This window comes from Herpailurus yagouaroundi, unplaced genomic scaffold (genome assembly GCF_014898765.1).
Source record: "Herpailurus yagouaroundi ecotype Mexico unplaced genomic scaffold, PumYag 196, whole genome shotgun sequence".
Classification (NCBI taxonomy): Eukaryota; Metazoa; Chordata; class Mammalia; order Carnivora; family Felidae; genus Herpailurus; species Herpailurus yagouaroundi.
Window position 1 is genome coordinate 36,896,441 of NW_024412427.1, and position 27,811 is coordinate 36,924,251.

At 41.7% G+C, this 27,811-nt stretch overlaps 2 protein-coding genes across 6 annotated transcripts in view; one reads left to right on the forward strand and one right to left on the reverse strand.

Moving 5' to 3' along the window:
* ABHD12 (abhydrolase domain containing 12, lysophospholipase) overlaps positions 1–7,759 on the reverse strand; it is an 86,995-nt gene extending 79,236 nt beyond the window's left edge. Inside the window, exon 1 of one of the 2 annotated variants that reach the window (XM_040447916.1) lies at positions 7,392–7,759. In XM_040447916.1, coding sequence (XP_040303850.1) covers positions 7,392–7,582 — 191 coding nt within the window. In that variant the 5' untranslated portion in view covers positions 7,583–7,759. Of the gene's footprint in view, positions 1–6,528; positions 7,032–7,391 lie in introns of those variants that run through there. The other variant, XM_040447917.1, reaches the window with a different exon arrangement.
* Positions 7,760–7,893: 134 nt separating this feature from the next.
* GINS1 (GINS complex subunit 1) overlaps positions 7,894–27,811 on the forward strand; it is a 28,316-nt gene continuing 8,398 nt past the window's right edge. For 3 of the 4 annotated variants that reach the window (XM_040447919.1, XM_040447918.1, XM_040447920.1), the window contains exons 1-5: positions 13,654–13,760; positions 17,347–17,411; positions 21,627–21,725; positions 22,253–22,343; positions 25,877–25,993. In XM_040447919.1, the coding sequence (XP_040303853.1) occupies positions 13,686–13,760; positions 17,347–17,411; positions 21,627–21,725; positions 22,253–22,343; positions 25,877–25,993 (447 nt within the window). In that variant the 5' untranslated portion in view covers positions 13,654–13,685. Of the gene's footprint in view, positions 8,215–13,653; positions 13,761–17,346; positions 17,412–21,626; positions 21,726–22,252; positions 22,344–25,876; positions 25,994–27,811 lie in introns of those variants that run through there. The other variant, XM_040447921.1, reaches the window with a different exon arrangement.

Here is a 27,811-nt window from a genome sequence, read left to right on the forward strand (position 1 = left end):
AACATCCTCACTCTCTCATGCTAATCCACCCACAAATCTTTTGACTTCTCCTTCAAAACAGACCCAGAATGCAGCACTACTCCCCTCCACAGCTACTGCCAGCCCAAGTCCCCATCATCTGTTGCCTGGACGACTCCTAACTGGTCCTCCTGCTCCCTCTGGCCCTCCAGTCTGTCCTTGTCACAGCAGTCAGTATGACATGGTAATGACATACATCACATCAAGGCATTTCTCCACTCTAAAGAAACCAGTGGCTTCCATTCAATCGTCCCCTATTGGAAAGGCCTCCTGCCACCTAAACCATGTACGCACCACAGGCGCTCCTTACCAGCCTACTTTTCTCCTCAGCGCCCCAAGCACCTGATGCAGCATGCCCTTACTCGTTTGTTATCTACCTCCCCATGGGAATATAAAGCCCACAAGATGTGACCCATATCCACTGCTGCAGCCTCAGGACTTAGAAGAGTTATTGTACCTAAAAGGTACTCAAACTCTGCAAAGTGAACTGGTGAAAAAAGTGTTTAATAGCCAAAGAGTACTGTTATAAATGTTCTAATACCCACAGATATGATTACTGATCACGATGATAAGTATAGGCACGATGGGGGTGCCTGGGTGGCTCAGTCGGTTGAGTGTCTGACTTCAGCTCAGGTCATGATCTCGGTTCGTGGGTTCAAGCCCCGCATCGGGCTCTGTGCTGACAGCTCAGAGCCTGGAGCCTGCTTTGGATTCTGTGTCTCTCTCTCTCTCTGCCCCTAACCCACTCGCATTCTGTCTCTGTCTCTCTCAAAAATGAATAAACATTAAAAAAAATAAATAAATAAAAAAGTATAGGCACGATGACTGGTTGAGAAGACATATTGTAATCATTCGCGGGCAGAGAAGAGAAAGGATCAATTCCTTTCCTCTAAGTTAACAGAGCTTTCTCAGTACGCCCAACTACTAGTATTAGTAATAACCATTGGACAAGCAAAGTAGAAAGTGCCACTGATTGAACACTCATCTCGCACCCAGCTCTTTCATACACCCAAACTTCACCCCAATCCTATAGGGAGAAATTTCTATCCCCACATCACAGAGGAAAAACAAACTCAGAAAGTTGAGCAACTCTCCCCAAGTCACAGAACCTGAAGACACTCACTCGGGTCTGTTATCCATGCAAGCTTTCCTCTAAAACATCAAATGATGCTATAATGAGGACCAAACCCAAATAATGGGTCTTTCGACTAAATGGACATCTCAGTCAAAGCTTCCTGCTACCATTTTTACCTGTGTCAGCATCCACTGCCCTAATTGATCCTCCCCATCCTAGCCTTCAGTTTAGGACAAAACAAATGATTTACCCACTACCAGTGCTGAAAGAGCCCTCTGGCAAAGCACAAACCCACCAACATCCAAGTTCTGTGGCATCATCTCTGGGAGAAGAGCGCTGACTTAATCTGTCAGTTTTCAAGATCATATTACAGTAAAAATTTTTCCTGTAGTCTTCATTTTGGAAAGAAAAGTGCCCATGTGGGAGGAGGAGGAGGATCACGAGCCTGGAAAGGCAGCCTGTCTCCACTGCCGTCAGCATAACCCTGACAAGATGACCCATCTTTTATGCCTCTTTCCAAGGCCACCTCCATGATAATGTCTTTAAGACCTTTTAATCTACTCAAAAATATCTTCCATATATGACCAGTGTCTGCGTAGTTACTATACAAGACACTCTCCCTTGAGAAGGGAGAGTAAACATTGGCTAAAAAGGAACTGGAAACAAGGAGAGATATAGGGCATGAAATCTCACCAAAGGAGACATGAGAGAAGCACCAGATCCCAGGGTCCTGGGTCCAGGACTGGAGTGTGGCCTTGATAAGGTAAACCACAACTGGGAAGAGATGGGCCCAGCTGGGGGCTCCAGGTGAGGTGCCATAAACAAAGCCTTGCCTCCTTGCTTATCATTGTCCAGGCATAGACTGTATTCTGGGGGAGTGGAAGGAGAAGGAGGATGGAAAAAAGCAGACTTTAACTACAAAAACTACCCCAGAATACATTCTCACCTTCTTGGTATATAAAGAAAGGACAAAGTGAAGCTTCTAGGGTGAGTTCAGGAAGACTGATGTTAAAGGAGACCAGCCTTAACCTCAGCCATGGCCTTCCTGGATTATAGTGAAGCCATTAGCAGCTAGATGAAGTTCCTTCCTTTGGGTCAAGGAGGAACCATGGGTGATGCCTCAGTTCCCCTGTATTTACATGCAAGGATCACAGGCTATGAAACCTCCTGTGCAGCCCACTGATCTCAGTCACTGGCAGATCCACCTATGAGCTGGGAGTAGAAGAATAAAGACAAGTTCACTAAAACACACAGACCCATACATCTCATTACCACCTTCCCAGGGTACAAATTAGAGTACTTACGCCTTCAAGGCATAGTCCCAAGAAGACCTAGGTTACTGAAAAGAACAGGGAAGACCCAAAAATTCCTCATTTTCTAAAAATTACCAGATATTGTATAAAACTAATATCTAGTCCCTCCTCCCAGGGAGTGCATGTCAATGTATATGTTAGATAAGCATTTACCTTTAAATACAACCCGTCCAGGGCACCTAGGTGGCTCAGTCAGTTAAGTGTCTGACTCTTGATTTTGGCTCAGGTCATGATCTCACCATTTGTGAGATCAAGCCCCACATCAGGCTCTGTGCTGACAGTGTGTGGAGCCTGCTTGGGATTCTCTCTCTTCCTCTCTCTCTGCCCCTCCCTTGTTCACCTGCATGCTCTCTCTCAAAATTATTTTACTCCAAAGTTGTTTTTACCTGAATTAGTTGCCAATGTTTACAAAGTCTGAGTGTACACACACATACACACACATGGGTGTATACACACACACACCCAGCTACTCTTCTGGAGAGACTGGATGATCTGGCCAACCTAGGGCCACATTCCTGCCAGGGGCAGTGGCAACAGGAGAGGGTGCAGTAACCACTTTCAGACAGAAGATGTTTTCTCTACTTCTCCAGAACCCTCAGCAGCATCCTATTCTCCCAGAACTAACTAAAAAAATATATATTTTCTTTAGGAAAAAAAAAATTTCTACTTCAATGCATGTCTGTGTATTAGATATACTATTACCTACTTTTAATCAAGGGGGAAAAAAGGAAAAAAGCACACAAATTAGGGAACAAGACAGGGGTAACAGCCCCAGATACAGAGGAAAAAACTGGATAAAACAGATGAATTTTCTATCAATGTATAATCACCAAAACTAAACCCAGAAAGAAATAGCAAATCTAAAAAAGCACCAGGTTTAGTTTTACAGGGGAATTCCACCAAAATTTAAAGAAACAAATCATTTCAAAAGTATTTAAACTGGCTGAAGCAGAGAAAGATTTTTTTTTTTAATGCTTATTTATGAGAGAGTGAGAACGGGGGAGGGGCAGAGAGAGACAGAGACAGAGAAAGGGAGACACAGAATTCAAAGCAGGCTCCAGGCTCTGAGCTGTCAGCACAGAGCCCAACACAGGGTTTGAACTCACAGATCACAAAATCAAGACCTGAGCCAAAGTCGGACGCTTAACTGACTGAGCTACCCAGGTGCCCTAAGAAAGAGAAAGGTTTTAATAAAGCTATATAAAGCACTAAAACAACTTGATAAAGATTGCATTAAAAAATAAATTACAGGGACACCTGGGTGGTTCAGTTGGTTGGGTTTCCGACTCTTGATTTTGGCTCAGGTCATGATCCCAAGGTCATGGGATCAAGCCCCATGTGGGGCTCTGAGCTGAACATTGAGGCTGCTTAAGATACACTCTTTCTCTCTCTCTCTCTCTCTCTCTCTCTCTCTCTCTCTCTCCCTGTGTGCCTCTCCCTGGCTCATATGCTCTCTCTCTCCCTCTCTAAAATAAAATATTACAGACTAGTCTCTCAAATGATGAATGATGATTTAAAATTACTAAGTAAAACATTAAGAGGCCCTAGCTACACATTAACAGAATTTTCACTGATGATTCAATAATACAATGATTCAATAATACAAAATCTGTTACTCTAATTCATATTAACAGGTCAAGAGAGAATATCTACATAATTTCACAGATGCTAAAATGGCATTTGATAAAATTCAACAACCATTTTTGATTAAAAAACCAAACAGCAGCAACACACGCTTAATAAATAACTAGTGTGGCAAAAACACAAAGCAGTCTCAGTAAAGTAAGGAACAAGACAAGGATACCCAGTATCAGTCCTAGTGTTTAATCTTGTTCTGGAAATACAATGCAATCAAAGAAAAAGATGTAAGGGACATAAAAAGGACAAACCAAGGGACAAAATTCTTATTTGTAACTGATATGATATTATACCTGGAAAATCCAAGAGAACTGCAAAATCCACTAGAAACTATATGATTACATAAGTTGCTGCTTACAAAATTAATAAGTACAATAATAAAAATATGTAATATGTAAGAAAGGATCAATAACAAAAATTTCAATATTCTCAATAACAAAAAAGATCAAGTAACTAGGAATAAACATAATAAATGTACAGGATTTTAATTTTTTAATGTTTACTTATTTTTGAGAGAGAGAGAGAGAGAGCAAGTAGGGGAGGGGCAGAAAGAGAGGGAGACACAGAATTTGAAGCAGGCTCCAGGCTCTGAGCTGTCAGGACAGAGCCTGACACAGGGCTAGAACTCGCAAACCATGAGATCATGACCTGAGCTGAAGTTGGATGCTTAACTGACTGAGCCACCCAGGTGCCCCAAAATGTACAGGATTTTGAAACAAACCAAATTTAAAAAGCTGTTTCTGAAGTAACTAGGGATATGCATATGTAGACTGGGTATCAGATTAAATTAGTAACAGGCAATAAATTGTTGATTTTGATAAATATAGCATTTTGGGTATGCATATTTCAAAAAGTCCTTATTTGTTCAAGCTATATTGTAAGTATTTATGGATGAAATCATTTTTAAAAATATTCTAGTTCCCCACCCCACCCCCCCAAAAAATGGAGGGAAAAGAGACAATTCAAGATTGGCAAAACATGGCAAACTGTTTAAGAAGTCATGGATACATGGAGGTTCTTTGTATTGTCTTCCTTACTTCTGTATATTTGAAAATGTGCACAAAAAACCCCAACAAAATGCAGATAATGAAAATAACTAGTGTGGCAAAATATGCAGATATTGTATACCCAAAAGTATACAGTAGGCTTATGAAAACACACAAAAATTGCTACCAAACAATTAAGAAATGCTAATTAAAGCTACAAATCAGATGTCATTTTCATCAGCCAAATAGAAAAAGATCAAAATATCTGGTAACATTCATTATTAAGGGGAAGGGCAGACAACTGACACTGCTGGAGGAAGTACTCATCAATACACTGGAGGGCACTTTGGCCTCACCTTTCAAAGTTATAGACACACACTCCTTGGCCCAGCAATTCCACTTCTTAGGAATTTACAGATTCTAATTCAACAAGTATTTTCAGCCACCTACTATGGCCATGCACTGGAGACAGAAAGGTGGAGGAAACAATGCCCAATGCCCCTGCTCTCATAAGGCTTCTATTCTTATATGGGAGGAGACAACCAATAAAGCAACTCAAGTACACAGGCAATTACAAGGTCAAGACAGGGATAAGTGTGATGAAAAAAGTAAACAAAATAAGGGTGTTGGGAGTGGCATGAAGTCTGTTTTGGATGGGCTGGTCTGGGAGGGCCTCTCTGAGGACATGGCAGTTGAGTAGAGACTTTGGTGAAAGAGAAAACAAAGCAGAATGTCCAGGAGAGCATTCCAAGCAAATACAAAAATAAAAATAATCATATCCTTTGAATACAGTACATCTTTCAAGGAAGGTGCGAGGCCAGCATTATTTCCCCAAACATTATTGGGCATAACAATTTGATTTTTTTCAAAGGAAGAATTCACCTACTTATCTAGGCATTATGCTAAACCTGCTAACAAAAGTACATTAAAACTATTCAGGAGTTTTTAATGCAGATAAACCTTTCCACAAAAAATAAATTAGTTTCACAAAAGATATTGACCAGTTACTAGATAATTTTACACAAAAACAAAAATACTGCCAGTCCCTGCCCTTCTGGCAAAAATTTGTACTACTAACTTAGAGGAGACTATAGTTTAATTTCATGACCTTTTAAGCAATAAAGTTGAAATGCCGAGGTCTCCTTTTAGATTAAATATTCCTATTCATCCAAATATTTATATTTTTATTTATCCAAATATTCATATTTTCAATTTCAGGATTTTTAAGCAACAAAATTATTTTTAGGGACTATTTGGATAAATATTTGACACTGAAGTGGCCAATGCCATTTAAGGGCATTCCAGCTGACCCCCCAAAAAATTACTCTACAACACCTTAAACATTACATACTAACTTGTTCGAAACCATGAAACACCCAGCTGTCAAAACTGCCATCAATGATACGTTCTATGAACAGCCAGATAATTAAGAAACCAGCATATGGGGAGAGACTTGTCCCTGTGCAATACACTATCTTAATTTTGAAATCAGCTTTACCTGGATGCATTCATCTCCTACTCAGAGGGAGAATGCAAATAACCAAAAGACTTCCGACTCTACGGAGATTCCCAAGGAGACAACTCGCGTAGACAAATTTCAAGCACCACGAGCCATCTGCACAACCCAAGACAGGTTTCCTTCCAACAGCTGAGGATGCGGTGTATCCTTCCCGGCCCTCAGACACAGCAGACCATTTAACCTTCCCCCAAAGGTCGTCCAGCAGCTGAGTAGAGAATGCCACTTCTGACAACTAGTTACCCGAGAAAATACCAAAGTAAGAAACCGGGGAACGGTAGTTTCTACATACACCAGTCCAGCAAGAGGGGCGCTCGGTTTTGAGTTCACTGCAGGAAATCCGTGGGGAAGGATCCCACCGTTCTCTGGGTCTGGAGCCTTCCCTTCAGCGTCCCACCTCGTACGTGCCGAGCGTCCAGGGGCCTCACCAGGGACGCTTCCGACCCCTCCGCTACTCTTCCACAAGGGGTCGTGGCTGCCCGCAGCCCCCAGTCCCTGGGAGAGACGCTGCTCCAGCCCGTAGCTGACGGTGTCCCACTAGCTCACCTGGGAAGGGTACGGACGCGGGACTGAGCTCCGCGCAGCACGAGAAGAGGACACCAGGGGGGTAAAGAGGGTAGTCGGGGGCGCTCCCGCAGGCAGGTACCTGAGGAAAGGATGCCCGAGGGCCGCACTTGCGGGCGGCTAGGCGAGGGAAAGGGATAGAGGAGGATCGGAAGAGGACACCGGAGGGTGGGGGGTAGGTGTGGAGCGCTCCCACAGACAAGAAACTTATGGAGGGGCGGGGGCACTAGGGGCTACGTGCCGGCCAGGTACCGGGACTCCGCCCCTGTGCTGCGCCTCACCTGCCCAGGGCCCGCTTCATGCCCGCGTCTGCGGCGCAGCGCGGCTCCGCCGGCGCCTTGCCCGCCAGGCGCAGGTTCTGCTTCAGGCGGCAGTCGGCGTCCAGCGCCGCGGCGGCCGAGCCAGAGGAGGACGAGCCCGAGGCGGCGCAGCGCTCATGCTCCAAGGCGACGGGCTCGGTCCGCTTCCTCATCCCGCGGCCGACACGGCCGGCCGCCGACGGCGTCCACTGGCCTCACTGCCCGCCTGCGTCTCAGTCGCCGCCGCTCACAGGAGCCGCTGCAGCAGGGAGCCCACAGCCCCTAGCATCCCAGCCCCAGGCCGCTGCGCCCGTCTGTACGGCCCGGCGCCTGGGACCAGGTCGGCGGCGCCAGCCAATCAACGCCGGGCTCCTGCCGACCCCGCCCCCCACTCCGCCCCGTCCCTAGTTCCTCGGGTAGTGGGCCCAGTGTTCCCGGCGCCGACCTGCAGCCATTTTGGAGAAGGGCAGGAGAAGCCGTGCGGGGCGTCATGGTCCCGGCAGGGCCAAATGGTCGATTTTGCTGTGGTGGGGTCTGGGCTCGGTCCCGGAGAGTGGGAGGGCCGGTTTTGCCTAGTGCTCGGCGCCGTGTGCAAACGCACCGGGTCCTGCCCCAGATCGGTGACCCGAACGTGAGACAACGCGGGACTGAAACGGAGCACCCAGTGATCCAGAGCCGCAGCGGAAAGCTGGCTCCTTCCCCTCCCGCCCCAGGCTTTGTGATTTTCCACTAATGCTGGAAACTCAATCTGAATGAACCCATCAGAAATGTTCTTATAACGGTTTATAAGAACCAAAAGCAAAAGGTAACAAATCACCATTCTCATGATTTATAACTGTTTTCCCACAAGACTTTTAAAAATATACTTTCAGGTACTTTTTTTTAACACAAGTGTATAGATAATTTAACTGTTAAGTTTTGGGCTGAACGTAGGAAAACTGAGCTACTTAAACAACTTACTTCTTAACCTGTATTTGATTTTAGATTTTTGTAAAGCAGTTAGAAATAGTGGATGGAGAGGCACCTGGGTTGCTCAGTCGGTGGAGCATAAGACTCTCCATCTTGGGGTTGTTGGTTCAAGCCCCAAATTGGGTGTAGAGATTACTTAAAAATAAAAACTTGAAAACAAAAAAAGTAGCTGATGGAAGAAATAAGTTTCAAAGATAAATTTACACTTCTGGAACCCAAGTTAAGAACTAATTCAACTCATCTTACAAAGAAAAGAGTAGTTTCACAAATTTGGTTTTACAGTTTTGGCATTCTTTAATATGGCATTATTTCTTACAAACGATCTACCACCTAGAGATTTGCTTACTTTCTTTTTCTTTTTTTTTTTTTAATGTTTATTTTTGAGACAGAGAAAGACAGAGCATGAGCAGGGAGAGGCAGAGAGAGAGGGAGACACAGAATCTGACGCATGGTCCAGGCTCTGAGCTGTCAGCACAGAGCCCAATGCGGGCTCCAACCCATGAACCATGAGCTCATGAACTGAGCCCAGGTTGGTTGGCTAACCAACTGAGCCACCCAGGCGCCCTGAGATTTGCTTATTTATTACAAAGTGAACTTGTGTAATTTCAACATTTGTGTCAGTAGAAAACTGTTGGCAACTGATCATTTAAGATCAATTAGAAATGCCTTTAGAAATTCAGTAGCTCTTGGGGTGGCTGGGTGGCTCAGCTGATTGAGCATCTGACTTCAGCTCAGGCCATGATCCCATGAGCTCACAGTTCCTGAGTTTGAACCCCACTTCAGGCCCACTAGTATCAGCACAGAGCTTGCTTTCGATCCTCTGTCATTCTCTCTCTTCCTGCCCCTCCCCCACATGTGCTCTCTTGCTTAGAAATAAAAAAAAAGACATTTAAAAAAAGGAATTGAGTAGCTTCTTATATTAGCTTTGTAATGGTACTTCTAAATTACAATAGAATTTCATTGACTGTATTGCAAAATATATCACAACCAGCATTCATATTTGTGTGGATATCTCCAAATACTCTCCTAGAACTTAAATGATGAATTCTTTGAAGTGTTAAACTAGCACATACCGGAGACTGGGAATCTAGAAACTGAAGTTAAAAAAAAAATTGACCCCATCACTCACAAAATCCTTTTTAATAGAAAAACAAAAAAGCAAGGAAGGTAGGGCTGTTGAGAAGAGAGAAATGTGAGGGGTATTGAGTCTTGCTGGCATTTAGGACTTGCTCATATAGTCCTCAACTCTTGGTCCTCTAGGGGCCAAAGGCAGGCTTCCCCCAAATGGGCCACTTTGGCTTGAAGAGTATTTTGAACTAAAGGCAATCAAGACCTATGGACTTAAATGTTTTGGCCCTCCCTTAACTAAATAGAAGAATCTAAATTGGGAGTCTTTCCCAGAATAATGGTTATTACCAGAGATAAACTTTATCTGAATGACCCATCTATATGGCAAAGCAGACATCTAAATTACCAAACATCTGCTCTTCTTATTGCCCTGTGACTTGTATTCGTTCCGTTCTAACTCCCAGACCCCTGGCTGCTTCTCTTTAGTTCAGGATAATAAATATACCTTATTTTGTGTGTCTTTCAAGTTTCTGTGTCAATGTGGATTTCCTGTATATAGGAAACTAAATATTCTCCTGTTAATCTGTCTCATATCAATTTGATTCTTAGTAGAGCTAGAAGGACCTAGAAGGGGACAGGAAATTCTTGCTCCCCAATATACCACATTGGCTTTCTGAGTAGTATCTAAAAGTCTTTAAAGACTACACTGGTGACACCCACATTTGTATCTCTAGTCCACACCTCTTCCTTAAACCCCAGGCCCCTCTAATGGTCTACTTGTCCACTCTGATATACTATTAGCATCTAAAGTTTTTATGTTCAAAGCTAAGTTCCCAACTCTTCCAGCCCCCAACTCTTTGTGTAACCTTCCTTACCTCAGGAATGGCAACCTTATACTTGCATTTCCTTAGGCCAAAACTCTGAGATCACCCTAGAATCCTCCCTTCTTATGCCATGGTGTCTATCACAAAGCCTTATCAGCTCTCCTTTCAAAATCCATCCAGGATCTAGGCCACCTGGGCAGCTCAGTTAGCTACTTTTTTTTTTTAAGTTTATTTGTTTATTTTGAGACAGACAGAGACAGCACAAGTGGAGGAGGAGCAGAGAGAGAGAGGGAGATAGAAAATCCCAAGCAGGCTCTGCATTGTCAGTTTGGAGCCCGATGTGGGGCTTGAACTCATGAAACGGAGAGATCATGACCTGAGCTGAAACCAAGAGCCAGACTGAGCCACCCAGGCACCCCAAGTGGTCAGTCAGCCACCTTTGATGTCAGCTCAGGTCATGATGGCACAGTTTGTGAGATCAAGCCCCAAGTCAGGCTCTGCGCTGACAGCGTGTGGAGCCTGCTTGGGATTCTCTCCCTCTATCTCTGCCCCTCCCCTACTCACTCTTTCTTTCTCTCTCTCTCTCTCAAAATAAATAAATAAACTTAAAAAAGTAAAGTCTAGGGGCGCCTGGGTGGCGCAGTCGGTTAAGCGTCCAACTTCAGCCAGGTCACGATCTCGCGGTCCGTGAGTTCGAGCCCCACGTCAGGCTCTGGGCTGATGGCTCAGAGCCTGGAGCCTGTTTCCGATTCTGTGTCTCCCTCTCTCTCTGCCCCTTCCCCGTTCATGCTCTGTCTCTCTCTGTCCCAAAAATAAATAAACGTTGGAAAAAAAAAAGTAAAAAAAAAAAAAAAAAAAAAAAGTAAAGTCTATCCAGGATCCAACCACTTCTCACCATAAGTGGTCCTCTGCCTCCACCTTTACCCACTTGTCTACTTAAGTCAGCTGTCAGAAAGGTCTTTTTAAAGACCTAGGTCACTTGTTTGCTCAAAATACCTATATGGTTCCCCATCTCAGTGAAAATAAAACAGAAAGCTTATGAAAGGGCCTTTGGGGTCCTACCTGACATGGCCTCCAGCCCTCACTCTGATCTCAATCACCAGTGTCTCCCTCCCTTACTTTACTCCAGTGTCACTGACTCCTTGCTGATGCACAGGCCCCAAGGAGGGGTGTGGGTGGCATGTGTGTGAGCCACCCACCCTCCTCGTTGTGGCCTTTGCACTTGCATTTCTGCTGCCCATAATTCTCTGCCCATCCTATGGCCCCATCTCCACACAGCTTATTCCCTCTCTGCTGCAGGTCTGTGCCGCCTTTGAACACTATCTCAGAACCTTCAGGCCCTCATCATCACTCTGTTTACCTTCCCTGGCTTATTCTTCTTTGCACTTCTCACAAATATATTTATTATCCGTATAACTATCTGTGAATTGCTATTTTCCCATACTGGAACATAGACTGTGAGCGCAAGGACTGTATTCACTGTTTTATGTCCAATGTCTAGAACAATACCCAGTATGTAGTAGGTACTTCATAAACATTTGCTGAAGGAGTAATGAATTACTGCAACCCCTCAGAAGTGTATACTATTGTCCCTACTGTACAGGTAAGGAAGTAAGGATCTGAAATAAAAGGGTTTATGTCAGGGGCACCTGGGTGGTGGCTCAGTTGGTTGGGCATCCTACTCTTGGTTTCAGCTCAGGTCATGATCTCAGAGTTTGTGAGTTTGAGCCCCACATCAGGTTCCACACCAATGTGTGGTGCCAGTTTAGGATTCTCTCTCTTTTCCTCTCTCTCTGCCCCTCCCCTGCTCATGCTCACTCTCTCTCTCTCCCAAAATAAATCAACTGAAAAAAAAAATGCTATTTAATAAACACCATTTGTTTAAAAAAAAAAAAAGGTTTAGGGGTGCCTGGGTGGCTCAGTCAGTTGAGCAAGCGACTTCAGCTCAGGTCATGATCTCACAGTCTGGGTTCGAGCCCCACATTGGGCTCTGTGCTGCTTCAGATTCTGTGTCCCCCTCTCTCTCTGCCCCTCCCCTGTTCATGCTCTCTCTCTGTTTCAAAAATAAAAATAAATAAAAATAAAACATATTTAAAAAAAGGTTTGTGACAAAGTAAGGTTGTGGATGCTGGCGACTTTTGGAATAGAATCCTGTAGCACAATCCACTATAGTTCTGTGTATTTAATTTAAAAAAAAATTAGCTAAATTATTCCTTACAGTAGAGCTGAAAAGGAAATGTCATTCAAAGATTCAAAGACTTTGTAGGCCATTCCCATGCTCATTGTTCAGATCACATATCTACTGTATCTATATTTGCAAAAGAGGAACAAAGTTTCTAGGGTTAACTAGCATGAATCCAAGCAATATTGCCTTTTTAAAAAGTAGCCAAACAAAACAAATTGTTTCTATAGCAGTAATTTCCATTTTTGATTCTATAGTTACGAAAATGTCCATAATCATGTAGGTAAGATTATGGCTGTCTGAATTCATGTTAATCTAGTATTTTCCCTTTTTGTAGATCTCATGAATACAGCTATTTTACAAATGTTTTTAGAGGACTGCTTTAAAATCAAAAGTGGTACTGTAGAGTCAAAAGCTTAAATACAAACTCTGTCACATTAGACGTTGTGTGACCTTGAGCAAGTTATCTATCTTGGGTCTCCTGGCAGGCTCAGTGGGTAGAGCATGTGACTCTTGATCTCGGGGTCATAAACTCAAGCCCCACCCTGGGTGTGGAGCTTACTTTAAAAAAAAAAAAAAAAAAAAAAAAGGTTATCTAACTTGTTTTCTAATCAGTACCAAGAGTCTTAAAAGCCACCTCAGGTTAATCGTGAGAATTAAATGAAATATGTCACAGCCCATACCACACAGGAGATACCCAATAAAACTTGCTTTTCCTCTTCTATCGAACAAAAAAAGCACACTGCAAAACTAAAATGCTGCGTCAGAACATTAATGCACAAGTTTCTGAGTTTTTTCTCAACCTCAAAGTGCAACCACTTTTGAACCTAAACAAAAATGAATCAAATGGAAAAAGGAAGAACAAAGATGTGCACATCTCGCGAGTGGCGCTTGGGAACTCGAAAGTCTCTGCTCAGCCTACAGGCTGCAACCCAGGGCTACTACGCTCCCCCAGCTGCGGGGGTTTCCCTAGAGAAGGAGGCACCGCTTCCCCATCTGTTGTGCGGCTGCGTAGTAGAGGCAAATGTCCCTTCACAGCCGCCATAAGCCGCGAGGCCCAGGAGCGTGTTATTATTGGCTGGGTGTGTTTGGCGCCAAAGCGGAGGCGGAGGCGAGTATCTGCGGCTGTGGGACTGCGAACCATAGTACCTTAGAGAGGGGGCCGTGAACCCAGCGACTGTTTGGCGTGAGAGCGGTCGGTTTAGGAAGCTGCAGAGCCGGGGCGCGTCCGACATGTTCTGCGAAAAGGCCATGGAGCTGGTCCGCGAGCTGCACCGCGCGCCAGAAGGGCAGCTGCCAGCCTTCAATGTAAGGGAGGACGGAGTTTCACCGGGCGGGTCGTGCTGAAGGGGCGGGGTCTCGGAAGCGCTGGGGGCGGCCTTGGGGCGGGCCTGGGGCTCGTGGGAGGACTGTGAGAGGATCTGGCTCCCAGAGATTCTAACCTGCATATCCCCTGAGGGTGTGCTTTCTCAGCTCGAGGCGGGAACAAAAATTTTGGAACACGGAAAGACAAAATATAGCAGGAAAAAGAGTGCATTCATGTTTATGTCCCCCAGCGATTTGGTGAATTTCCTCATGAGTGTATGTCCTTCAGTGTTTTTTCATGTATGGCTTTATTTCTTGTTCCTGTGTTTGATCAAGCATTTCTTGGTTTCCTGATAACAATCTAGCATTTGTTGAGCACTCTGGCAGAAGCTAGTCCTGTAGAGCCAGACTGGGATTCTGACTCCATCATGTGACTGTGGGGCAGTTACTCATGCCATCTGTGCTGCCAGTTTCCTCTACAAAAACGGGAAAGTTGGTAATAATAGTAGTCAACTCTTCCCGTAGTGAGGGCTCTGCAAGTTGGTATATGTCAAGTTCTCTGAACAATGCCTGACACACAGCAGTGAAGTCAGTGTTTGCTATTTATTTTCTTTCTACCGCTGCTACTATAACAATTATTCTTATTTTTGTTACTACCGACAACAGGGTGATAAGCACGTGGCCTACGTTAATCTTGTTCTCATAAGAACTCTGAGATTTAAACCATTTTTTCCAGCCATATACACAGACGCTTAGGGGCATTTTTTTGCCCATAGCTAATAAGAAGTAAAGCTAGGATTTAAACCCTGACAGTCTGGCTCAAGACCTGCACTCTAAATTTTATACTTGACTGCTTCCCTTCTCATAGAGCAGCCGCTATTTGGAGCCAGGGCATGTTCTGCTGGGAGAGGGGCGCAGAAAGGAGTAACAATGCAGTGTGATGACACTAGAGAGGAGCTTAAGGAGCAATCAATGTTGGTGTGGTCTGGGGTAGAGGAGCAGGCATTTGAGCCACACATGGAAGGATGAGAGGACCACTCTGAGAAGGAAGATAGGCATGGCAGCCAAAGGATACAGCAGTGCAGAGACACATGGTCACATAGGTAGGGGTGACTGACAGGGTGTGTGCAGAGGCTAGGAAGGCGGGTTCTAGGCCTAAGAGAGTTCAGTGGTCATGCACAAGGCATTTGGAAACTGGTAAAGGATTTTAGACAGGAGAGTGATAGGGCAGTTCTTTATGTTTTGAGGATAATGATGGCAGCACTATGGGGGAAATGAGTTGGAGACAAGAAAGAACAGAGTCAATGAGATGGTTATGGGTGGTTATAATAGACCAGGTGAGAGCTGTGTATGATCCAGACTGTGTTTGGTTACTGGGCCTGGAAATCAGTGTCTGAGTTTCAGAGACAAGGCAAACAGGACTTGTAACTGTTAGGATGGGGGTGGGTAATGAATGAGAGGGAGTCTCAGGGAAATTCTCTCTCAGGGACTGTATCAGATTTCAGGAGGAAGAGTGTTTGGGGAAAGGCGAGTTTTGTTTTGAACATTAAAGAGCACGTGGTTGGACAGTTGGGTCATTTTGCAGATGAGACTGAGCCAAGAGAAATTATAGATCAAGTTAAGGGATTTGTCTGAACTTGGAGCATATTGAATGCAGAGCCTCACCTTGAACACAGATTTCCTAGATTTCAGTTTGTTGTTCTTTCAGGACTGTTTAAACTCATTTAAAAAGTTAGGAGACAATGGTGGGAGGTTCAGCAGAGATGCTGGAATGCCGAGGGGTTCAGACTCTTAAATATGACTGCAGTTGGACAACCAGGCATGTTGAAGGTCATCTACCGTAAGAGGAAACAAACCCAAAGAGGCAGAGACTTGTCCAACAGGAGCTAGCCAACCAAACCCTTAGTCCAGCTCTCTGTTTCACTCAAATTTTAAGTTAAGTGTTGCTTGACCACTTTTGGAGGGCCCAGGGGTGGAACTTAGAAGTTGTAAGATCCTTCCTTTTTCTTATTTTTTTTATTTATTTTTGAGAGAGAGAGAGAGAGAGAAAGAAAGAAAAGAAAAGAAAGAAAGAAAGAGAAAGAAAGACAGAAAGAAAGAAAGAAAGAAAGAAAGAAAGAAAGAAAGAAAGAAAGAAAGAAAGAAAAAGATAATATGAGCAGGGGAGGGGCAGTGAGAGAGGGAGACAGAGGCTCCAAAGCAGGCTCTGTGCTGACAGCAGAGAACCTGATTTGGGGCTCAAACTCAGGAACTGTGAGATCATGACCTGAGCTGAAGTTGGATGCTTAACCGACTGAGCCACCCAGGCATCCCAGATCCCTCCTTTTTCTAGGTCTTAGTTTGGCAGAGCACCTTTTGCAGTTTTTGTTCCATGTGCACCTTCCACTGACAAACTCACCTGCTAGCCAGGTGACTCAGCAGCCTGGAAGCTGGTCAGTCTTTGATACAGCCAAGCAGGGACAGTCCAATCCACCTGAGTGATTTGCAGGCCATAGACCCATGACCCCACTCAACCCTTCAAGAATCATTCCTTCCAGGAAGATGATAGTCACTCAGTTTAGAGCAAGGACTCTTCCTTGTTCATTCTCTCTCAGTGTTAGGTACTATGTTCAGCAAATTGAAATGATTGTCCACTTTCTATATGCAGAACGGGTAATAATTTAAGTGAGTTTTTAGGCAAATTATCTTGGACTTCCAGCCTGAGGTGGGAACACAAAATAGTGCAGTTTTCACTATAAGATTAAAAAATCTAAATCTGAAAGCATGTGTTTATTTTCACAAAATTATTTCACACTTGTCTTCTGTATACCTGCAGATCTATTGATTATACAGGAGTTTTCAGGTATTCCTGAAAATATTATTTGCTGATAAAAGGAATATCCGTGCTGAGCGTGGAGACTGCTTAAGATTCTCTCTCTCCCTCTCCCTCTCCCCCTTCCCTGCTTGTGCATGTGCATGCTCTCTCCAAAAAAAAAAAAAAAAAAAAAAGAAGTGCTGTTCTGAATATTTATGTACAAGGTTTTGAATGAACATACATTTTCAGTTCTCTTGAATACTTGTTGGATAATATGGTAATTATATGTTAAATGTTTTGAGGAGGGTGCCTGGGTGACTCAGTTAAGCATCTGACTTCTGCTCAGGTCATGATCTCACAGTTCATGAGTTCAAGCCCAGCATCAGGTGAGCTCAAGCCCTGCTTTGGGTGAACATGAGCCCCTCACTGGGTGAGCCCCACGTCTCTCTCTGTCTTTGACCCTTGGAGGATTCTCTGTCTCTCTCCCTCTTTCTGTCCCTTGCTCTTGCACCCTGTCTCTCACAAAAAAATAAATAAATAACTTTTTGAGGAACAATCATAATTGTTTTCCATAGGGCTCTACCACTTTACATTCCTATCTGCAGTGCTTGAGGGTTCCAATTTCTCCTCATCCTCACTGACACTTGTTAGAGCCAATCCTAGAGGTATGAAGGATTACTGCTTTTTGATAAGATTTAGTATAAATCAAAGATAAACATAGGATAGATGAAATATTGCTATAGACTTAGTAGAGGAATTAATGGATGTGTATTAATGCCATTTTATACGTTCTAGGAGGATGGACTCAGGCAAGTTCTGGAAGAGATGAAAGCTTTGTATGAACAAAACCAGTCTGATGTGTAAGTTTTGATGAGATTGATATTTTATTTTATTTTTTAATTAGGTTTTTGTTTTTTATTATTTTTTAATGGTTTCAGGAGTAGAATTTAGTGGTTCATCACTTACATATAAAACCCAGTGGTCATCCCAACAAGTGCCCTCCTTAATGCCTTTCACCCATTTAGCCCATCCCCCCACCCAGCACCCCTTCAGCAACCCTCAGTTTGTTCTCTGTATTTAAGAGTCTCTTATGGTTTGCCTCCCTCTCTCTTTTTATCTTCGTTTTCCTTCCCTTCCTGTATTTTCATCTGTTTTGTTTCTTAAATTCCACATTTGAGTGAAATCATATGATTTTTATCTTTCTCTGACTGACTTTTTTCACTTAGCATAATACACTCCAGTTCCATCCACAATGTTGCAAGTGGCAAGACTTCATTCCTTTTGATTGCTGAGAAATATTCCATTGTGTATATATACACCATGTCTTCTTTATACATTCATCAGTCAGTAGACATTTGGGTTCTTTCCATAATTTGGCTATTGTAGATAGTGCTGCTATAAACCTTGTTGATGTTCCCTTTTAAATACAATTGTGCAATTGTGGGGTTGTAGGGTAGTTCTATTTTTAATTTTTTTAAGGAACCTCCCTGCTATTGTCCAGAATGGCTGTACCTGTTTGCATTCCCACCAGCAGTGCAAAAGTGTTCCTATTTCTCTGTATCCTCACCAGCATCTGTTGTTTCCTGATTGTTCATTTTAGCCATTCTGACAGGTGTGAGGTGGCACCTCATTGTGGTTTTGATTTTCATTTCCCTGATGATGAATGATGTTGAGCATCTTTTCAGGTGTCTGTTTGCCATCTGGATGTCTTCTTTGGAAAAGTGTCTATTTGTGTCTTCTGCCCATTTCTTCACTGGGTTATTTGTTATTTGGGTGTTGAATTTGATATGTTCTTTATTTTTTTCTTTAATTAAAAAAACTTTTTTTGGGTGGCGCAGTCGGTTAAGTGTCTGACTTCAACCAGGTCACGATCTCGCGGTCCGGGAGTTCGAGCCCCGCGTCAGGCTCTGGGCTGATGGCTGATGGCTCAGAGCCTGGAGCCTGTTTCTGATTCTGTGTCTCCCTCTCTCTCTCTGCCCCTCCCCCATTCATGCTCTGTCTCTGTCCCAAAAATAAATAAACGTTGAAAAAAAAAATTTTTTTAAAAAAAACAAAACTTTTTTTTTATGTTTATTCATTTTGAGAGAGAGTGAGCAAGGGAGGGGCAGAGAGAGAGGGAGAGAGAGAATCCCAAGCAGGCTCCTCACTGTCAGCTTGGAGCCCGATGCAGGGCTCGACTCACAAAACATAAGATCATGACCTGAGCTGAAACTAAGAGTCAGATGCTTCACTGACTGAGCCACCCAGGCGCCCCTAGTTTGATATGTTCTTTATACATTTTGGGTACTAACCGTTTGTCTGATATGTCATTTGCAAATATCTTCTCCCATTCTGTCAGTTACCTTTTAGTTTTGTTAATTATTTACTTTGCTGTGCAGAAGATTTTCATCTTGATGAGGTCCCGATAGGTCATTTTTGCTTTTGTTTTCCTTGTCTCCAGAGACTTGTCTAGTAAGAAGTTCCTGCTCCCAAGGTCAAAGAGATTGTTGCCTGTTTTTTCCTCTAGGATTTTGATGGTTTCCTATCTTACATTTAGATCTTTCATCATTTTGAGTTTATTTTTGTGTATGATGTAAGAAAGTGGTCCACTTCATTTGTGTGCATATCACTGTCCAGTTTTCCCAACACCATTTGCTGAAGAGACTGTCTTTTTTCCACTGGATAGTCTTTCCTGCTTTGTTGAAGATTAGTTAGCCATACATTTGTGGGTCCATCTTTGGGTTCTCTATTCTATTCCATTGATCCGAGTGTCTGTTTTTGTGCCAGTGCCATGCTGTCTTGATGATTACAGCTTTGTAATACAGCTTGAAGTCCGGAATTGTGAAACGTCCAGCTTTGGTTTTCTTTTTCAACATTACTTTGGCTATTTGAGGTCTTTTCTGGTTCCATACAAATTTTAGGATTGTTTGTACTAGCTCTGTGAAGAATGCTGGTGTTGTTTTGATAGGGATTGCATTGAATATGCAAATTGCATCCTAAGACTTTGCTGAATTCGTGTATCAGTTCTAGCAGTTTTTTGGTGGAGTCTTTCAGGTTTTCCATGTACAGTATCATGTCATCTGTGAAGACTGAAAGTTTGACTTCTTCTTTGTGTTGTCTGATTGCTGAGACTAGGCCTTCCAACACTTTGTTGAACAACAGTGGTGAGAGTGTACATCCCTGTCATGTTCCTGACCTTAGGAGGAAAGCTCTGTTTTTCCCCGTTGAGGATGATGTTAGCTGTGGGTCTTTTGTATATGGCCGTTATGAACTTGAGGCATGATCCCTTTGTCCCTACAGAGGGTTTTGTGAGGGTTTTCTATCAAGGAACGATGCTATATTTTGTGAAATGCTTTTTCTGTACCTATTGAGAGAATCATGTGGTTCTTATCCTTTCTTTTATTAATGTACTGTACCATGTTGATTATTTTGGGGATCTTGAACCAGTCCTGCACCCCAGGAATAAACCCCACTTGATCGTGGTGAATAATTATTTTAATGTATTGTTGGATTCAGTTTGCTAGTATCTTGTTGAGAATTTTTGCATCCATGTTCATCAGGGAAATTGGTCAGTAGTTCTCCTTTTTAATGGAGTCTTTGTCTGGTTTTGGAATCAGTGTAATGCTGGCTTCATAGAATGAATTTGGAAGTTTTCCTTCCATTTCTATTTTTTGGAACAGTTTCAAGAGAATAGGTGTTAACTCTGTTAAATGTTTGGTAGAATTCCCCTGGAAAGCCATCTGGCCCTGGACTCTTGTTTGTTGGATTCAGTTTCTTTACTGGGTATGGGTCTGTTCAAATTTTCTATTTCTTCCTGTTTTCAGTTTTGGTAGTTTATATGTTTCTAGGAATTTACCCGTTTTTTACAGATTGCCCAATCCGTTGGCATATATTGTTCATAATATTCTCTTATTAATGATTGTATTTCTGCAGTGTTGGTTGTCATCTCTCCTCTTTCATTCACGATTTACTTGAATCCTTTTTCTTTTTAATAAATCTAGCTATGGGTTTATCAATTTTGTTAATTCTTTCAAAGAACCAGCTGCTGGTTTCTTTGATCTGTTCTACTGGCTTTTTTATTTTGATATCATTGATTTCTGCTCTAATCTTTATTATTTCTCTTCTGCTAGTTTTGGGTTTTATTTGTTGTTCTTTTTCCATCTCCTTTAGGTGTGAGGTTAGGTTGTGTATGAGACATTTTTTTCCTTCTTTAGGAAGGTCTGGATTGCTACATACTTCCCTCTTAGTTTATTATATACTTCCCTCTTGTTTTGTTTTTATTTTTGGTTTTTTTTCCTATTTTTTTACGGTAAAATACAAATAACATAAATTTGTCATCTTAATCATTTTAGTGCATAGTTCAGTAGTATTAAATATGTGCATAATGTTACACAGCTATCTGCACCATCCATCATCATAACCCTTCATCCTGTAATACTGAAACTCTGTGCCCATTAGTTAATCTGGTTTTTAAATGTGATACTTGGCTAATATCTAAGGAGATGTACATTTTATAGGGTAAAACCAAAGTTTTTCCCTCTCTGTGTGAAGAACACTGCAGTATAGGACATGCATGTAGTTGAAGATCAATAAATATTTGTGGGATGAGTGAAGAAGGACCATTTTGACTCCTTTTTAGCTCACTTTATTCCAAGGATTTGGAAGAGTAGTTCCTTTTAAAATAAAAACATGATAAAAGACCATAATCTTAAACCATGATGTTAGGTTTGTCTCTTATACTAGCATGATAAAGGAATTCCAAAAGGTGAGTTAACACTATGTCTTTTGAAAACAATTGAGATTAATCAGTATGCAAAAATGCAAAATACCAAATGGTTAAATGAAATGCTGATAGCGTGATCTTAAGTAAATTAGTTAGCTTTTGGCTTTTTTATCTTTTAACATAATAAAAGCTCTGATGTGGAGGCAGGTACTATTTGGTTACATTAACTGCTGATTATATAAATGGGCAAAAACAAACATGGAAGTCCTTTGTCAGTTGGCTTTGAAAATTTTACTTAGCTAAAATATACATATTCATTCTTTTCTTCTTCTTTTTCTTTTTTAATGTTCTTTTCTTTAAATGTTCTTCCCAGGAATGAAGTGAAATCAGGTGGACAAAGTGATTTGATACCAACCATCAAATTTCGACACTGTTCCTTGTTAAGAAATCGACGCTGTACTGTAGCATACCTGTAAGCTTCTCACTTTTTGCTTGGAGTGGCAGGAAACAATGGAGGATTTTGCACGTGGTTTCCTAATTAACCATTTTGAATGGATAACAGAAATTCTTACATTTGTTTTTCCTGGGCAAGCATTCTAAATACTTATCTTTTTTCCATTATTATTTTTTTAATCATGAAAAATGCAGTTGTCATAAAACTAGAATATTATGAAAAATATTATGAACCTCCCCCCCTCCAGGGAGCCATCATCTAAGTTTAACAATTTTTAACATTTTGCCATATTTGCTTCATCTTGTTTTATTTGTCTGTGCTAAATTAATCTAGAACATCATGGCCTTTTACTACTGAATATTTTAGTATGCATCTCTAAGAAATAAGGTCCTTTTTGGATCTTTTTTCTCATGACCACTGTACCGTTCTCAAACATTGAGAAATGAAGAAGCCTTCACCACACCTGTCCTGTCCATATTTGTGTATCCCTGTTGTCCCAAAGGTGTCTTATAGTTATGTGGTCTCATACCTTCTTCTTGTCCTAGGTATGATCGACTGCTTCGGATCAGAGCACTCAGGTGGGAGTATGGCAGCGTCTTGCCAAATGCTTTACGGTTTCACATGTCTGCTGAAGAAGTAAGTTAGCACTGTTGTTCACGTTTCTGATCTGGAAAACGCTGGTTCTGGCATTGTCCTGTGAAAGTATTTACAGTATTTCTCTTTGTGTTTAACATCTGTTTTTCAGCAATTTTTGGCTTGTATTTATTTGGTATATACTGTGATAAGAATTTAGGAGTAATTCTAAATGCTATGTGGAAACCTCTGTTATTGACAAAGTCAAGGGTCCCATTATGTTACTTATTAGTGATGCATCAGTAGGATTAAAAACTGGCATTATTATTTAGATGAGTGTGTATGTGTGCATGTGCGCATGCCCTTTCCTAGTCAACATGAATACTCTTCATTTGTCCAGTCACTAAGGCACAGAGCTAGCCCAGTATTTAAGGACACAGGACTAGAATCAAGTAAACCTAGGTTCAGATATTGTCCTTGTCACTATCGAATCTTGGGCAAGTTACTTGAGTTCTCTCTATGCCTGAATTCCCTCATTTACAAAATGAGGATGGTAGTACTTAACCTGTAGCAGGTTTGCAGTAGCTTCTGACACTATGTAGAGTTAGACTGAACTTGACAGGCTAAGACTGCCCTCTGCAGACACCTGCCACAGGTTTTGGGTGTTCCCAGGGCCACCCTCCCTTGTGACTAAATGGCTATAAATTCAGGGGTTCCTGCTATCTTCTTTGGTTTGAGACTTTGAATCTCTTAATGTCAGTCTAACTTCCAGAGAGGAGAGGGGAGTTAGAGATGGCGCTCAGTCACATGGATAGTGATTCAAGCAATGGTGCGTGTGTGATGAAACCCCAGTAAAAATTCTGGACACCAAAGCTTGTGTGAGCCTCCCTGGTCGATAGTGCTTTGTGTGTACTGTTACACATCGTTGTGCCAAGAGTATGATGTGTCATGATTCTATAGGGAGAGGACCCTAGAGCTTCATGTTTGCTTACTGTCAGGGAATAAGAATGTCCTGTTCTTTTCAAGGTCCTAGCCAGACTAAGAGTCGAATTTAACACAGGAGAAAAATCAAATTTAACTTCATACATACTGGGAATCCACACAGACATGGAAATTCCAAAGATAGTGAGGCAAAATGAGGTATACATGTTTTGTTTTTGTTTTTTCTTAAAGTAAGGTCTATACCCAGCGTGGGTCTTGAACTCAAGACTCAGATCAACAGACACATGCTCTACTGGCTGAGCCAACCAGACACCCTAAGAGTTAGGGGTTTAGGACTTCAAAGGGAAGGAATGTAAGTAATCCTTAGGAAGAATGAAAAAGAGCAGATATTTGGTAAACAGATCTTTGTTGGGCCCACAGAAACAATGAAACAAAGAGAGGACTTGCATCAAACTGTCCTTGCTAGGTTCTTCCTTGTCTACCATACCTTGTTCATAGCATAATATAGTTGTCTATGGTGGTAGCTCTCTTCCTAGAGCAGGTCCTCTATCGAAATTTTTTTAAGGTAGTTGTAGGGGAGGTAAAGAGCTTTTCCTGAATATACTGGTTTATTTATTTATTTTTTTCAAAAAAAATTTTAATGTTTATTTTTGAGAGAGAGACGTAGCATGAACAGGGGAGGGGCAAAGAGAAAGGGAAACCAAATCTGAAACAGGCTCCAGGCTCTGAGCTGTCAGTACAGAGCTCGACACCGGGCTCAAACTCACGAACTGTGAGATCATGACCTGAGCTGAAGTCTGGACGCTTAACCTACTGAGCCACCCAGGCACCCCTGAATCTACTTTTTAACTCAAAATAGTCTTCATGCCAAAGTGGCCCATTTTGGGGTGACCTGCCCTTGGCCCCTCTAGTACCCTCCCAGACCTCACTCTGTGTGTCTTCCTTTGGCTGGTTCTGATAATTATCCTTCTCGCTATGGTAAAATTGTGATTGTAAGTGTAGTGCTTTCTAGAGCTTTGTGAGTCATTCAGGTGCATTATTGAACCTGAGGTTGCACGCATGTGTACACACATACATACACACACACTTTCTAATGAGGGTTATGAAGGTGTTTTTCTGTGTAGTTTCTTAAGAGCTATGTTGTTTTACCTTTGACAAGGACATCTGCAGTAGTGGCATTGGTTTTTGTATATAATGTTAAAAGTCAGCTTGCATTTTGGATATGGATATTGAGATGATCCAGCACCATTTAATTGGAAAGGAGGACCTCCTTTCCCCATTGCTCTGTGCATGGTACCACTTTTTTTTTTTTTTAATTTTTTTTTTTTTCAACGTTTATTTATTTTTGGGACAGAGAGACAGAGCATGAACGGGGGAGGAGCAGAGAGAGAGGGAGACACAGAATCGGAAACAGGCTCCAGGCTCTGAGCCATCAGCCCAGAGCCTGATGCGGGGCTTGAACTCACGGACCGCGAGATCATGACCTGGCTGAAGTCGGATGCTTACCCGACTGCGCCACCTAGGCGCCCTGTACCACTTTTTTTCATAAATTGAGTATCAGTATATCTGGGGATTTAGGATAGGAGACTTTCCCTTGTGTTCTTTTAATTTATTTGTCCTTATGCCAGTTCTGTATTGTACCTTTATAAGTCTTCAGCAAGCATACCCATCTTGTTCTTCTTCTTCAATTGTCTCAACTGTTTTGGGCCCTTTGAATTTCCATGTAACTTTTAGACTCAATTCGTCAGGTTCTATTTTTTTTTTAAATGAGATTTTGATTGAGATTGAATTGAATACATAGATGAGTTGATATTATAATACTGAATTGTGAATGTGGTAATCTCTCCATATATTTAGGTCTATAATATGTTTCAACAATGAAAAAAATTAACAGATTTACTAAGGCAAAATTTACATGCATAAAATTTACTCTTTTAAAGTATACAATTCAGTGTTTTTTGGTATATTCAGAGTTGTGCATCTACTACCAACATCTTACTCCAAGACATTTTCATCACCCCCAAAAGAAACTGTGTATCCATTATCAGTTATTTCATGTTTTCTCCTCTCTTCCCAGCCCCTGGAGATTACTAATCTACTTTCTCTCTTTATAGATTTGCCTACTATGGGTTTTTCATATAGGTGGAATTATGTAATACGTGGCCTTTTGTGCCTTTCAGTTAGCATGTTTTTAAGATTATCTATGTTACTGACATTATCAGAACTCTATTCTGATGTGTGGCTAAATAATAATCCATTGTACAGATATACATACCTTATCCACTCATCAGTGATAAATACTTGGGTGTTTTTCTCAGCAGGGTTTTATGGTTTTCAGAAAAACCATCAATATAATTTGGAGAGATCATAATTCTGAAATGGTATATTTTTCATGGTTCTGCTTCTGGTCTGTGTTTAAGTATGCTGGCATATAAATTCTGTGAGAATGGAGATTTTTGTTCACTTGGTAAATGATCCATCCTAAATACCCAGAACAGGGCCTGGTTCACAGCAAGCAATACTTGTAGTTTAAATGAATGAATGGTCAGTAATGATCCATGTGGGGAAATGTGCTATTTATAAAAGGATGAGTATACAGTTTTTGCAAGTTTCTTTCTTCTAATTTTGTCAAATGATCATCTCTGTGTTTGCAGATGGAGTGGTTTAATCATTATAAAAAGTCCCTTGCTACTTATATGAGGTCACTGGGAGGAGATGGAGGTTTGGACATCACACAAGATATGAAACCTCCGAAAAGCCTATATATAGAAGTAAGAATACCTTTTAAAATGGGTTTTTCTTTAATGAATAAATTGTGCTGACTTTTATCTAAAATGAGGAGTATGTATGAATATTTATTAACTTAACTTGAAACAGAAAGGAAACATACATCCAAACCAAAAATGTTACCTGTAGGGGGATGGCGGGAATAGGATAGAATAGTGGAAATTGTCTTTTCTTTTCTTTTTTTGAAAATTTTCTGAACATACCTGTTTTCACAGTGTTAACTTTGGAAACATGTATATATTTTACATATTAAAAAATTAAAGTAGAAAACCAACCTACAGATTTTGAAAGCAGAACAAAACAAATGAACCTGTGTTTCAAGTTGGTAGATTAGTCAAAGAGGAATTATTTTAGTTTTTTTTTTTTTTTTTAAGCTTATTTATTTATTTTGAGAGAGAGTCTTAAGCAGGCTCCATGTTGCCAGCACAGAACCCGATGCAGGTCTCTATCTCATGAACCATGAGATCATGACCTGAGCCAGAATCAAGAGTCAAATACCTAACCAATTGACTCAGTCACCCAGGCACCCACCCCCCCAATGGATGTGTTCTGAGGATGAAAAGAATTACAGGGGTGCCTGGGTGGCTCAGTCAGTTAAGCTTTGGACTTTGGCTCAGGTCATGATCTCACATTACACAAGTTTGAGCTCTGCATTGGGTTCTGTACTGATAGCACAGAGCCTGCTTCTGATTCTCTGTCTCCCTCTCTCTCTGCCCCTTTGCTGCATGGCACATGTGAGTGCATGCGCATTTTCTCTCTCAAAAATAAATAACTTAAAACAAGATGAAAAGAACATTTAAAAAAAAAATTTTTTTTAACATTATTTAAAAAATGGGGGTGCCTGGGTGGCTCAGTCAGTTAAGTGTCCAACTTCAGCTCAGGTCATGATCTCGTGGTTCGTGGGTTCGAGCCCCACATCAGGCTCTGTGCTGACAGCTCAGAGCCTGGAATCTGCTTTGAATCCTGTGTCTCCTCTCTCTGCCCCTCCCCTGCTCGTTCTCTCTCTCTCTCTCTAAAATAAAAATTTTTTTAATTTTTTTAAAAAAATGAAAAGAATTGCAAAGAAATTTTAAACTGTTTTTAGTATAGTAATCATATTATTAGTAATGTCATTACTGTTCTTTTGAAACATTTTATATATTGACAAATCAAGCAAAAAAGTAATGTCACCAGTAGCCAAGATTTTCTTTTTCCTTTTTTCTTTTCTTATTTTATTTTATTTTATTTTATTTTATTTTATTTTATGTTATGTTATGTTTAATGTAATTTATTGTCAAGTTAACTAACATACAGTGTACGTAGTATGCTCTTGGTTTTGGGGGTAGATTCCCATTATTCATCACTTACATACAACACCCAGTGCTCGTCCCAACTCATGGCCTTCTCAATGCCCATCACCCATTTTCCCCTCTCCCCCACCCCCTCCCTCAACTCTCAGTTTGTTCTCTGTATTTAAGAATCTCTTATGGTTTGCCTCCCTCTCTGAAACTATTTTTCCCCCTTCCCTGCTCCCATAGTCTTCTGGTAAGTTTCTCAAGTTCCACATGTGAGTGAAAACATACGGTATCCGTCTTTCTCTGACTGACTTATTTCACTTAGCATAGTACCCTCTAGTTCCATTCACATTGTTGCAGATGGCAGGATTTCATTCTTTCTCATTGTCAAGTAGTAGTCCATTATATATATAAACCACATCTTCTTTATCCATTCATCAATTGATGGATATTTGGGCTCTTTCCATAATTTGACTATTGTTGACAGCACTGCTGTAAACATTGGGGTACATGTGCCCCTATGGATCA